This window comes from Phoca vitulina, unplaced genomic scaffold (assembly GCF_004348235.1).
Source record: "Phoca vitulina isolate PV1807 unplaced genomic scaffold, GSC_HSeal_1.0 scaffold65, whole genome shotgun sequence".
In the NCBI taxonomy this organism is placed as follows: domain Eukaryota; kingdom Metazoa; phylum Chordata; class Mammalia; order Carnivora; family Phocidae; genus Phoca; species Phoca vitulina.
In genome coordinates this window covers 10,047,205-10,061,550 of record NW_022589768.1, presented here as the reverse complement: position 1 = coordinate 10,061,550, position 14,346 = coordinate 10,047,205, and the positions used below count along the sequence as shown (strand labels likewise).

At 43.5% G+C, this 14,346-nt stretch overlaps 2 protein-coding genes across 5 annotated transcripts in view; both read right to left on the bottom strand.

Moving 5' to 3' along the window:
* SV2B (synaptic vesicle glycoprotein 2B) overlaps positions 1 to 14,346 on the bottom strand; it is a 180,333-nt gene that overhangs the window by 66,714 nt on the left and 99,273 nt on the right. For all 4 annotated transcript variants that reach the window (XM_032392088.1, XM_032392089.1, XM_032392086.1 and 1 more), the window contains one exon: positions 2,252 to 3,093. In XM_032392088.1, coding sequence (XP_032247979.1) covers positions 2,252 to 2,792 — 541 coding nt within the window. In that variant the 5' untranslated portion in view covers positions 2,793 to 3,093. The remainder of the gene's footprint in view (positions 1 to 2,251; positions 3,094 to 14,346) is intronic.
* Positions 10,272 to 13,506, bottom strand: LOC116624286 (60S ribosomal protein L5-like). Its single transcript, XM_032392090.1, has one exon. It carries the CDS (start codon positions 11,768 to 11,770, stop codon positions 11,093 to 11,095), a length of 678 nt encoding a protein of 225 aa, XP_032247981.1. The 5' UTR covers positions 11,771 to 13,506; the 3' UTR covers positions 10,272 to 11,092.

The following is a 14,346-nucleotide window of genomic DNA, read 5'->3' as shown; positions in this document are numbered from 1 at the left end:
CATAGGAAGTCCATCTCTGCTCAGGTAGTCTGCCTGCCCTTCTTGGGCTGAGTCATAACGTCTTCTTGGCAAACACCAAAAGCAAAATTGCACAAATATGAGCTCTCTAGATTAGGACCACGTTCCCTCGACTCCGAACATTTGCCCTGGGAGCCATCAGGAGCTCCAACCATGCTGCAGCTCTGTTAATGAGGTTGCCAGAAACTGACATGGTAGAGAGACCAAGAGGCGTGAAATCGTTACTGACATTGCCAATTTGGCCTAACAGGGACCCAGGGTTTCAGTTGAGAATACCGCAAAGCAAATTAAGGCCTTGCAAATGTTTAGATAAATTGGGGACTGTATGGTTTTGTTTGGGACTTGGGGTTTGTTTTGTTTTTTGCCCTTACCAAAAAAAAAAAAAAAAGGATTCAAACTTAAAAGCACATAGCAGAATTTTTTCAATAAAAATACAATTTTAAAAAGCAACTAAAATTCTAATGGTGTTTAAAAATTTTGGGTGATAGCCTTGCTCCTTAAGTCATTCCTTCTGTTTGTACATACTCAGTCTCTTTCGGTTCCCTACTGGTCATATACGACACAGTTTAATCATTTTAAATGGCCCTTTAGTTAAGCATAAATGGATTAAACAAACTTTAAAAGCTTCCAGGAACAACTCTTTATTGCAGGTGTTTATTTTATATCCCAATCTTATTTAGAGGGGCTTTAAATCAGGGCTGGCAAACTACAGCCCATAGGCTAGATCTGGCCCTTTGTCTTTTTTCATAAATAAAGTTTTATTGGAACACAGTTATGCCCATGTGTGTTGTCTATAGCTGCTTTTGTGCTACCGAGGCAGAGTTGAGTAGTGGTAACAGAGACTATCTGGACCTGCAAAGCCTAAAATATTTACTATCTAGGTCTTTATAGAAAATGTTTGCCAACAGTTGCTTTTTTTTTAGATTTATTTATTTTAGTGGGAAATTTTAGCATGAGTGGGAGGGGCAAAGGGAGAGAGAGAGAATCTGAAGCAGACTCCACACTGAGCACAGAGCCTAATGAGGGGCTCAATCTCACGACCCTGAGATCAGGACCCTGAGATCAGTACCTGATCCAAAACCAAGAGTCGGATGCTTAACTGACTACACCACCTAGGTGCCCCTGTCAATGCTTTCTTTAAAGCAAGTACTAGAGAAGAGAGTCCTACAAAGTATTTCATAGCACTTATCTCTACAGTAATTGAATAACTCTCTGTGTCTGTTAATGCCTGTTTGTCCTGCTGTGTGTGAGTCCCTCGAGAGGCAAGGACCATGTCTATCTGGTTCAATATTTTCTTCCCAAGGGCTGAGCACAGAGACTGGCACACAGTATACACATAATAAATATTTATTGGGTGAATGAATTAAGTTGCTAGACAGGTTTTGAGTTCTTGAGGGTTCTTAAGAACATGACTCATGGTAAGTTCTCAATAACTGTATGTTTGCTTAATAATCAATTGCATGGACTTTACATGTAGAGAATGGATATGTTTCCAAGACATTTAATGATCAAGACAAATCCTTGTCTGTATTATGATGAATCTCTTCTACACCACACCATTGGTACCCATCCTCTCTCTAACTTCACAAAATCCTCTTTGTCTCAGGCCCTGATATCTGAGGCTTGGCTCTCACGGTACCAGTCTATTACTGATTTGCAAGGCTGGTCCTCCATCCTGTGGAATCCATCTGTGCTTCACAGTGTGACTCCCAGTGGCCTGCAGGGGTTGTGGGGGTAAGCTCAGCCCAGCATGCATCCCCAAAGTACATGGGCAGTTAGCCCACTGACACTTACATACAAGAGAAACCGGGAGCAGACGCCATCAGATTCTAGAAGGACACAGAGAGGGCTGAGAGGAAGAGGCCTTCTGGCCTACCACTCACAAAATGTATTTGCCGTTTCAATATGGAAAGTGGTTTACTATGAAGATGAGAGAGGTCTAACTCTCAAAAAGGCAATAAGATTTGGAAAAAGAACTAAGAACTTGAGAGTCAGACAGACCTGAGCAGGGATCCAAGCTCTAATACTTATTAACTGGGTAAACTTGAGCCAATTAATTTTCTCTGAGATAAAAATGCCTTAAAGGCAAATGGAGGTAAAATGAGAGCATTGCAAGGCCATTGTGATAGATTTAAGGTGCCCAATAGTGACAGGTACTATATAAATTTAACTGCTCTTTCCCCTTCATAATTTAATGTCACAAAGAGAATGATCTTTGGAAATTTCTACTTACCAAGCATTCCTTTTTTGGAACTGGACAGACACATGTCCTTCTCCGCACTGGGCAGGACAAAGCTCACCACGAACACCTCCACTCCATCAGCCATCAGAGCCAAACCCAAGACGAAAAAGAGGATCCACTGGAAACGCCCGTGGCCACACTCATCAATGATGGTCTCATACTGGTGGGCCAACTGCTCCTCATCTTCCATCCTCTCGGCCATCAGGTCGGCCTGGCCCCGAAGACCATCTGCCCTGGAGGGTGCCATCTTGGCCTGCTTGGCCTTGACATCATCTGGGTGAGGGATGCCCTGGTACTCGCCCTCATAGATCTCATCCTCCTCATCATGGCCTTCTGTAACATCGCTCTGTGCATCCTCCTCTGGGTTGGACTCATTGCCACGGTAATAGCCATCGTTGGGGGCATACCCCTCATAGTTGTCCTGATACTTGTAGTCATCCATTCCTTGGTTCCGGGACTGCCGGGTCGCCTCTCGAGCTATATCTCTTGCACTGTGGTAGAGGTTTGGGCTGTTTCGATAACCATCACCCATTATAAGTGCAGAGGCGTTCAAGGTAGAATCTGTTCGTGTGACTTCTTGGGTGATTCTCCCCCTTATCTCCCAAACAGAGCAGATTTATGCAAAGACGACGTAAGTATCCTTTTGCGTTCAGTGTATATTGGAAGTTTTTGGAAAGTTTCAAATTCTGATCTGGTCTCCTTCAGTGACCCAGCAGAGTTTTGTGGGGAGAGGTTGATTAGAAATGGGGTCAGCTGTTTTCCTTGACAAGGAGCCCACAGGACTTGGCAGCTTGCTAGCTGGCCTGGTTTGTTCTGCTACTGAAGGTTATGCCCTGGGAGTAGAGAAAAGGGAGAGAGGAGTGTTACAAAATGCAGAAATTCTTAAAATACTCTCAGAATTAAACAAATATGTTTACACATGCCAGCGCTTCAGGTGCTAGGTGGAGGAAATCTTGATTAGACATTTGGATTTGTATCAAATGAATAAGGACTGAATCAGTGAGACAAAGGGGAAGGGAAGAAACAACAGTGGTCAGAGAGGTCTTTGGAGGTGCTGATTAACCTATGAAAAGGGTCAACTCTTACATGAGAAGGAAGCAGAAAGTGGGCAAGGGATTCTCAATACAAGACGATATTGTGTTATGGGATTTTCTGTTAGAATTTATCAAGCCTTTGGCAACAGGACAGATTTATTATAGCTCAGCTTCTGTTAGAAAAATGCCAGCTTTTCTAACTTTGTTATGAGGTGGCTATACGATTTTATATCTAGAATGCTGTGGCAAACCTTCAGGACGATTTCTCCGAAGGCCTGGCTCACTTGGAGACTCAGCACTTTGATGGTTCGAAGGCCCCTCTGACCTCGTACTTGGCTTAACTAGGGAGGAAAAGCTGCTGAAGACCCAGAGCCGGAAAGCTTCATGCTGCCACATCAGGGCTGTGTGACCATGCTCATGTCTCTCTGAGGCTTTGTTTTCTCATCTGTAAAATGGGGATAATAATACTAGCTACCTCATAAGGTTGTTCATAAAATGCTTGGGACCTGCGTGGGAAATATTATTTTAGCCTTGACATGATTGCCACTCCTTTTTTTCCCTAGTCCCAATTGTAGAAACCAGGACCCAGTATTGTCAGAGCCAAAGCCAATCCCCGAGGCCACCTGCTGATACTCACGCCCAGCGACTGGCGCACCCTGTCCCAATCACATCCTTCGAATCTCAGTTCTCGGAAGGTTTGGAGCCACCACTTCATGAAGCCTACTGTGTGCCAGAAATTGTCCTAAATGTGTCATGTCCCTTCTCCCTAACTGTCACAACGATCAAAACAGCAAGAAGAAAGTATTTGTACTTTCATTTTACAGATAAAGAAACTGTGGCTCAGCTGGAGTTAGGTCAAGATCAAACAATGAAGACTCAACGCCAGACCCACTGATTCCCAAAGTCAGTTCTTTCCATGGTCCCTGTGCTTCCCAAACGCTATTCAGGGGGACTGTCACATAGATCACCTGGAGGGCTTTAGAATGCAGATTCCCAAGCATGCAGAGGGGCTGGTTCAAGCTCGGGGGTCTGAGTTTTCACACAGCTCCCCAGAGGGACACGGAGGCCCAGCTGCTCCCTGAGCAACCCTCAGGGGTGGAGGCAGGGCCCCTCCCAGACACCTGACCCCACTTCAGCTCTCCCTGGCTGCTGGACACCTTCCCTGGGGCTGCCAGAGACTCACTTCACAGCTCAACCCACCTACTGTTGTGTGTGTGTTGTCAACCTTTACAGGTCTCCCTGTCCCATCTGAAATCCATGCTCAGCAGATGCCATCCCACAATGGACTGGACACACTCATCCCCCTGCCCCACGTCTACCTGCCTGGCTCTCTTCACCTTCAGCCCTGGACAGACTCCAGCTCTGGAACTCAGTGACTCAAAAACAAAACACAGGGAAAAAAAAAAAAGAAAACAAAACACAGGGGCACCTGGGTGGCTCAGTTGGTTAAGCAACTGCCTTTGGCTCAGGTCATGATCCTGGAGTCCCGGAATCGAGTCCCACATCAGGCTCCCTGCTCAGCAGGGAGTCTGCTTCTCCCTCTGACCCTCCCCCCTCTCATGTGCTCTCTCTCAAATAAATAAATAAAATCTTAAAAAAAAAAACCATATTTCTTCTGGGCGATGCCAGAGACGAGTGGTTCTCAAACGAAGGGTGGGCCAGAACCACAGGGGCTTGAGGGACTTATTAGAAATGCAAATCCCAGGACCCCTCCTCCAGAGACTCAGAACTTGTAGAGTGGTGGGTGGGACCTGGAAACCTACATTTTCCACAAATATCCCAAGAACTCCAGTGGACGGCCTTCTCAGGAACAGTGTCGTAAGAGACAGCAAGAAAGATTTACTAAGGACTGATTCTCACTTTATCTTTTCAGATTTTTCCCCCAGTAAATAAATTTGTATTGGACCATGCTGGCCTGAATCATGTCAGATTAATATTCTAAATCTGTTTTTATTATATCCATTTAGGAACCACAGGAGGAATATAAATCACATGTAAACAGCATGAGAGTTTTGCAGAGTGCTATAAAAAAAAAACAGAGAAAGAATGCCAACTGCCTGAGATCTGGTGTGTTATTTCCATCCTGGGGGCTCTGCAAAAAATGTCATGAACCAGAAATGATAGATTTGCAATTCTAAAAGTATATGTGGGAAATGTCACAAGGGGCAGAGGTCCTGGGACTCGCTTTGTGGAAAGAAGGAGATCTTTGTCAAAGCCAATTCCACTCATCTGATCCCGTGAAATGAGCTTCTGCGAATGGCAAGTGCATTCGAGTGGGGAGGAGTCACTGTTGGGTGTTGTGGGGTCGTTTTCTCTTCCATTGAGAAAGGCCAAGTTATTTTTCCAACAAAGCATTTTCCAGAGAATACAACCATTAATCACTTTCAATGTTACGGGTTGAAATGTGAATCCCCAAGAAGGTATATTGAAGTGCTAAACCCAGTACCTCAGAATGTCACCTTATTTGGAAATACGGTCTTTCTAGAAGTAATTGAGTTAAGATGAGATCATTAGGGTGGACTCTAATCCAGGTTGACTGGTGACCTTATAAAAAGGGGAAATTTGGACTCAGACACCAATCTGAATAGAGCGAAGATGACATGACACGGGGAGAGCGCCATCTACAAACCAAGGAATGCCTGAGGCCACCCGAAGCTAGAAGAGAAGTCTCCCTCACTGCCTTCCGAAGAAACCAACCCTGATTTCAGATTTCTAGCCTTCAGAACCATGAGACGGTAAATTTCTTCGTTTAAGCCACCCACTTTGTTGTACTTGGTTAAGGCAGCCCCAGGAAATAAATTCATTCAACAACATTAACAAGCCAAGTATTTATCACCTAACCAGCAATAACAGAATAAGCACGAGAGCACCTATTAACTGAAAAGCAATAATTGTTTATCCTCACAGCCAATTGTGAAGCAAAACCATTCTCTCCATTTCACTGATGCAGAAAACTGAGGGTTAGGGAGGATTTAAAAAGGTGTCCAAGTTAACACAGAGAACTGACCGTCAGGGATTGGATTTGAAGCAGGTTCACAGAGGACCTTAGGGAGGGGGTACAACGGGAAGAGACTGGACTCCAAAGAGACAAGTCAAGGTCACATGTGTGTTGTCTACACAGCCAAGAGTAGCATCAAGCCTCTGACCCCCAGGTTAGGCTTTGTGCACCCATCCTCCACAAACATCCCCCAGAATCTCTGGTGCTTCAGGCAACATGATAGATATGACATGACCTCAGCCCCATTCTCAAGACATCCACCCCTCATGGAAGAGTCAGATGGAACAAAGCATCATGCAATAATAAAAATGACAATCTTAATTATTACTAATAGTATCTTTTATAAAACTTGCCTTGTGGCTTTGTGCCAGGTACTAGACTGAGTGTATCATGCGTATCCTGGTCTTTTAACCAGGACAACGATCCTATGAGGCAAGGACTATTATTACGAACTCATTTCACAGTAAACGAGATTGATGCTGAAGACGTCACAATCGTAGGCTCTCCCAGGGGTTCAGAAGAGGGACAGGTCGTTATGGGCTAGGATGTGCCGGAACAGCATCCTAGAGGTTGGAGACTGTCAAGGGCAGAAAAGGGCTTAGAGAAGCCAGAAGGAGAGGAGGCCACTGAACGCTGGAGACCAAGGATCAGCAAAGTCATGGAGGAGAACATGACTTAGCTTGTTTGGGCAGCGGTGAAGCACCCGCCTATAGCGGTCGATCCAAGAAGGGAGACTTAGAGCGATACAGTGGGGAAGTGAAGAGCAGTCAGTCCGAATGCCCTGCTCAGGGACTGGGAATCCTCCTTTGAGCAAAGGGAGCCATGACAGTTGTTGAAGTGAGCAGAGCAGTGTGTCACACAGAGCAGGGATCTAGAAAGATCTCCCTGGTGGGGATAGGTGACCTGGTTTTTAAGAGAAAACCTGGGAACAATGAAACTAGGTAGAAGTTTTCATGGCCGGGAGGGTAATAATCCAGAGGTGCGGTGAGGCCAGGACAAAGGTGGTGGCCGTGGGACTGGAAGAGAAGGATGGACACAAGGAGTCTCCCACAGGAGAACAGATGGTGTATTTCCTGTCAGCGGACAAGGAGAAGGTGAGGCGACCAGGAAGGTGGTGACATTCGGGAAGCAAACTCTATACTGGAAACCTTTCCGGAATCCTCCAGTTGCTGTATAATTAAAACAAACAAAAATCTTTTTCCAGACTTCTTTCAGATTGTCTTTTTGGTGGGGTGGTGGGACACAGAGCACAAACTCTGGCATCAGAGGGGGCCCAGAGGTGTCCCAGTTCAAGTCCTGACCCTGCCACGTCCTATGACCTGAGCTCAAGCTCTTCACCACTCCGGGCCTCAATTTTCTTATCTGTAAAATTGCTGTAATAAAAGCACCCACGTGAGATAATCCGCGAAGAGCGCTTAGCATGGTGCCGGGCACAGATGTGATTGATGTAAATGTGATCTGATTATCTTTGTTGTTGCTGTCATTATGATCATTATCTGACTGAGCGTTGACAATTAAAGTGTAGCCAACATCTCAGCTTGAGCCCAGCCCAGCTCCACTGGAGATGTGGGGGTCCATCTGGGCCGTGCTGGGGAACCAAGTACAGAGAAAAACAAACTGACATTTCGTTCCTCATGAAAACCACTACCTCTCAGACGCAAGCCAGCCCTAACCTCGTCAGCCTCTTCCCTCACCTCTCAAGTTCTCTGAACCTCTGAGTCTGTGCTATTCGACTCAGCATCACTGGGTGCTAAACTCTTGTGTGTAATTAAATATCACCGAGAACAAAGCTAAAAATAATATTAGAATAGAATGATGTAATGCTTCCCAAAATGTATGCTCTAGAACATTAAGCCTTTCATAAGCTCATTTCAGGGGGGCAAAAAAGAGAGAGAGAGAGAATTCCAAGAGCTTATTTGAGTTTAGGAAACATGGCATACCCTATTCACTATTCTCTTCTGGAGATTCAAACTGCACATTGCTAGGTTCAAGTCTGTGAAAGACCTGAATAGATACTTATTTAACACCACAATGAGCTGCACCACATACACATCCAGAACAGCTCCAATCCACAGACAGACCATAGCAAGGGTGGGCTGGAATGTGCTGAAGTGGAACCCTCATCCATCGGTGCTGGGAATGAAGAATGGTTCAGCTCCTTCAGTTTCTTAAAATGTTAAGTTTTAACATTTCTTAAAATGTTAAGCATGCACTTACAAAATAAGCCAGCAATTACTTCCTAAGTATCTACCTGAGAGAAATAAAAATTAAAAAAAAAAAAAAAAAAAACATGCCCACACAAAGACTAATACAAGAATGCTGATAACAATATAATTTATAACGGCCCCAAACTGGGAACAATACAAACATCTATCACAAAATGGGTATATCCAGGCAATGGGATAATAATTAGCAATAAAAAGGCACAAGGTACTGATACATACTACAACACGGATGAACCTCAAAAACATACCAAGTCAAAGAAGCCAAATGCCAAAGGCCACATATCACATGAATCCACTTATATAAAATGTCCAGAACAGGCAATCCACAGAGACAGAAAGCAGATTAGCAGTTGCCCAGGGCCAGGAGTGGGAGTGGGGATTGACTGTAAGTAAACTTAAGGAAATTCGGGTTGGGGGAATGAGAGGAATGTTTTAAAATTGGATTATAGTGACGGTTGCACAGCTTCATAAATTTGCTAAAAAATCATTGAGTTGTACACTCATGAGTGGATTTAATGTTATATGTTATACCTCAAAAAAAGCTGCTGTTCTTTCCCCCACCAAAATAAATCTATTTCACTTGTTGAAATCAGTGTTTCCCATGACCACAGCCTCTTTGTCCTTGGAACCTGTGTTAACATCCATGAAATCCAGGCTTTTCCAGTTAGGTACTGATTTTATGCTTCGAGTCTAAGGTCTATTAATCCTAGGATTTTCTCACGTTTTGAGAGCCCAGTTGGTGAGCATCCCAAAGTCTATTTGCATGTGGGGCCAAGAGCTTCCTATTGTAAGAGAGAATCGGGGAGCACAGCCTGGTCACAGCCCAGTGGGTCACAACTGGAGGAAGGGATAACTCAGATTTCTCACCAGATTCGGTCAAATCTTCGTGATGTATCAAGAGCCTGGAATGTAGCAACTTTAGCACAAGCAGTAACAGAAGATGGTCCCCTTAGCAAAGATACGAGTGTCCTCAGCACCCACCCCTGGAAAGTTGGGCCCGCTGGTTGTCCCCCTCAGGAGCAGCTGTACCCTCAATTGCAATTGGCCTTGAAGGGAGATTCACCCCAGTGAATCAAGGCAGAAGAAAATGGTGGATAACCTGGACCGGAAGGACTAGTACCCCAATACATGAGCTAGACTTGGGTACCCCTGAAACTATTTGACACGAATTTAGTGGGAACTGAGGCATATAAAGGTATAACTTGAGTAAATGTTATTTTACATGAACAAGATAGTGAAGTCAACAAACTCCGATGGGTACTAATGAGATGTCCAATGTGTCAGTTAGCTTTGCAGACATCTCTTCCTTAAGTTTTCATACGAATTGTGTAGGTCATACCAAAAATGAGTACTAAGAGAGGGCAGGGGACTCAGTATAAAATATTGTACGCTGTGGAAGAGAAAGACCACTGGACCACTGGAAAGAGGACCTGAATTATAGTCTTATCTCTACCATCAAGTTACTGGGGGACCTTGAATGAGTCACTGACTTTCTGAGGTCCCTAAAAAGAGGGGCTGTACTAGGTGACTTCTTAAAGTCCTTTCCAGTATCAGACTCAACATTTTCTTCTGTATCTCTGACAATGCTTTGAACCATCAAAGTAATATTTAAAACATAATTGTTATTAGTTTAATATCTAGGAATAGTATCTGTTTTAAATTAAGAGCAACATTTACAAACTGATAAGCCATTTTCTGGAAATTTGATGGCTCTTTATTCTTAAATATTTAGAATTACTCCATGAGGTCCCATGGTATCTCTATTATCGTATTTTATTGTAACTGTTTATGTGTCTCTCTGCCAAGAGATTGTAAGCAATTCTAGGATAGATAATGCACTGGGTTTTTACTTATTTTTGCATCTCCAACAACAAACACAGAGCCTTTAACCATAGAAAGTCTTTGAAAATGTTTGCTCGTTAAAGGTTAATAGTTATTCAGTGTCAGGCTGAAAGCAAGTCTAAAACGGCCCATGGACCAGAGTGCCCTTGCATTTGTTGTGAATAGACCAACTGGTTTACCTATGTTTAAAAAAAAAAAAAAAAAAAAGTCGGGTCAGCTGACATCCTGAAGATGCCACCTTTCACAAGGATCCGTTCATTCCTTTGCTTCCCTAACTGGCCTTCTACTACCACCAAGTTCCCCCCTGAGATGACTGTGGTGCAGGGGTTCTCAGGAAGGCTTGAGTTATTTAACAACTTCCTGACCGTAACATTTTAGCCACTTGCAGTGCTACTTGAAACACACTGCTTGATGATTCTGGGGTAGGTTACATCAATCCATGGGCTGAAAATACCAAGACTTCTCTGGCTGGTATTGGAAGACAGCTTCTCTGAGTCTCCCCACAATCACTGCCCCTGTCCTACTTACAACAGCATTTGCTCATTAGTATGACATGGAAAGTACACTTTTCTCCCTTCTTAGCTGAATCACCCAGCTATTTCCATTGTGTTAAAACAGAAAGCTAGTTTCCAAGGTGTGAGAAACAATTGATTTTTTTTTTTTTTTGCTTGATGAATAAGTTTATTATTGTCTTTATCTGAAAAATCTTCATAGATAATTGTGGTTTGGTTTATTAGCTCTCAGCAGCCTGCTCCTGAGCTCTAAGGAAGCTTGCCTTCTTCTGAGCTACCGGATCTTTCTTTTGGGCAAGAGACATTTTGGGACGGTTCCACCTCTTCTTTTTAACTTCTTTCTTAGGCTTCTTCTCATACACTGGATTCTCTCGTATAGCAGCATGAGCTTTCTTATACATCTCCTCCATCACGTCTGGAGTTACGTTGTTCTTTATGTATTGAGAGAATTGTTTCTTGTAAGCATCTTCGTCTTCTTCCATTAGGTAACGCATATAATCTGCAACATTCAGACCCATGATGTGCTTTCGATGTACTTCTGCATTGAATTCCTTGCTTTCTGAATCATAACCAGGGAATCGTTTGGTACTGTGAGGAATAGACAAGCCTCCATCCACTGCTCCCTTGAGGGCCTCAAAAACTTTATTTCCAGTAGTAGTTCTGGCCAGCCCTGCATCCAAATAGCAGGTGAAGGCACCAGGTTGACCATCAATGCTTTCCACATTGTACTCATCTCCAGTCACTTCCACTTGGCCTTCATAGATCTTGTCCATGCCAAACCTATTGAGGAGCCTGCGGGCCAGCAGCAGGCTGGTACAATACGCTGCAGCATAATTTGTCAGGCCAACCTTCACACCATACTTTGGGAGTTCATGAGCATAAGCCGCACAAACTATCATATCTCCTTTGATTATTAAACACAAACCAAACCACCTGATCTTTCAGTGGGAAGAAAAAACAAGTTTTTCAAAGCAATACTAAATCCTTGAAAGTACTAGGGATGTTCAGAACAGTTCTTCATTTTAAAACATAAAGGCAAGAGAATAATGTATGGAGATATATGTTGATCAAAACGTTACTTAGAACATCAAATCTGGAAAACAAGCATGTATTAAAAATGGTAAATAAATGTTAGCATACTTATACAGTTAAATATTATGGCATTATAAAAATTGTGTTTTTGAAGGACTTATTAGGAAAGAGAAGAAAATGATCACACTATAATAGTAGTTGGAAATGCTAAGCAAATCATATATTCGTATCATTATACCAATAATTTCCATAATATTACATATTGCAAACATGTATTTATATTATGCAGGTTGATTTGTTAAGATGTTAATGTTTGCCTAGTACTCCCTGAAATGTTAATTTTCTCCCTCTTGGTTCTTCTGTGTCCTAAAGGCAAGCCAGTGTTTTCCACGGTGTGGTCCTCAAATCACCTGCAGCAGAACCATTTCCTGCCAGTTAAATACAGATTCCTGGGCCCCATTCCAAATCTTTTGAAACAAAAAGGGGACAGAAACCTGTTTTATTTGCAAGTTCTCCAGGTAATTTTGTGCTAACTCAAGGTCAAGAACCTCTGCCCTATGTTCTTCTTTCCATAGGAAACAGGTAACATTTGTGTGTGTGTGTGTGTGTGTGTGTGTGTGTGTGTGTGTGTGTGTGTTGATTCAAGGGCAAGGCCAAAGAAGCCTTTAACCAACCCTCCAGACAATTAGACTCTCCCAGGAGCTAAGCTAGAAGGGAAGAGGAAGAGGGGCTGGTGTTTTGACTTATAGATGAGGTGCCCAAGCTCTGGGAGAGGGGAACACTGAGAAGTAGGAAGTGAGTTCCCTGAGAGGAGATGGACCCCAGTCCCTCTTACAGGCAGCACTCTGGATGGAGGAGAGCTGGGGGGGCAGCTATGGAGACTATTAATCCTGCAGCCCTGGGATCAGCAATGGGGTCCCACCCGGCCGTACAATCTGTAAACAGATTGTTGAGTGGTGTCACTGTATTTATCCAGACCGGAATTGCCTAGCAGAGGGCGCAAAGCTAGCTCTTGCAGGCAGCCCTGAGTAGCAGGAAGAACAAGGAAAACCATGGTGGCCACAGCCATGGGCTAAGAGCCAGGCACCCCCACTGTTTGGGGGACCACTTAAGTGGTCCACCCACGGGAGTGGGGAAGGGAAACCTAACAAAGACTGATAATGGCCATCTACCAACACTACTGCGATTTGATTAAGAAAAACACTTTGAATGCACTTTCTTGCCTTGGGTGATGTTGTAAAGCAAATTCTTGCCCACCGCATACATTTACAGATACCAGCTCTGCCGCTTACAGGCTCAGAAAATCAGAGCAAGTTATTTAACCTTTAGGCTGCAGTTTCTTCATGTGTGAAATGAAGAGAATACAGATTTTTATTCACTGGGTTGTTATGAGAATTAAATGAGTTAATATGTTCAGAAACCTTGGGAAGAGCTCCATAAAAATAGCTATAATTATATAAATGCCCAGCACCCAGATCTGCATTTCTCCATATTCCCTCACCTCTGCAGCAATGTATAACACAGCCAAAAGCACAATAAGAGCCTTACCTTCACCCCACTTGAGCAGCAAATCTGCAGCCTTTGAGGTGAGACCCTCTGGATTTTTAGCACTCCACTCTGCTGCAGCCTGCCCTGAATCTCCACCCCCACCCCCCACCCCCAGGCCAGGTTCTTGACCACCTCTCCCCACCACCCAGTGCCAGCTCCCTTCTCTAGAGATCCTGACCATGACCCACATCCCTGCAGTCATGGGCTAATATTGTGCTCTCAAATGACTGATGATCAAGGCCAGCATTTCCCAAAGTGGAAGATGCTATCTTTTGTGGGAACTGACATGATTTCAAAAGGTGTTCAAGCATAGCATTAAATAACACTGAATCACATAGAGAAAGTGTGATTGTATTTTTTCAGTTCTTTCAATCCCTTTTGATGGTCAAGGACATCAAAATCTTCTTTGGGGGACCAGCACAGCTCTACCACCTACCTGCTAACTCACGAATTGCCCTTTTGCAACAAAGTGAAAACAAGCCTTAGATTCACAGCCTTTAGCAGAGAACAGTATCTGGCTGAACATCAGTAACATAACACTGTGTTGTTTCCATTGTGTTTGTTTTTATAGTTATCCTATGGTTATAGGATTGATATAGTCTCCTTCCTAAATAAATGTATTCTGTTAGTAAGAATGAGTTTTTTTTTTTTTAATTAAACGGGAGTACAGGTGATGTTTGATCTTTGCCAGTGATATGGTGAAAGTCTCGAGAATCGTGCATGATTGTTGGAAAACTGGCAAATACCACCCAGACAGAAAATGCTGCCTTCCAAGTAGAAAAAAAGCAACATTTTCTCACTTGAGTACAAAAAATGTATCATCTCATTGAACTTCACAACAGTGCAAGATAGATATCCTTATTTCTCTATTCCATAGAAGAGAAAACTGAGGCTC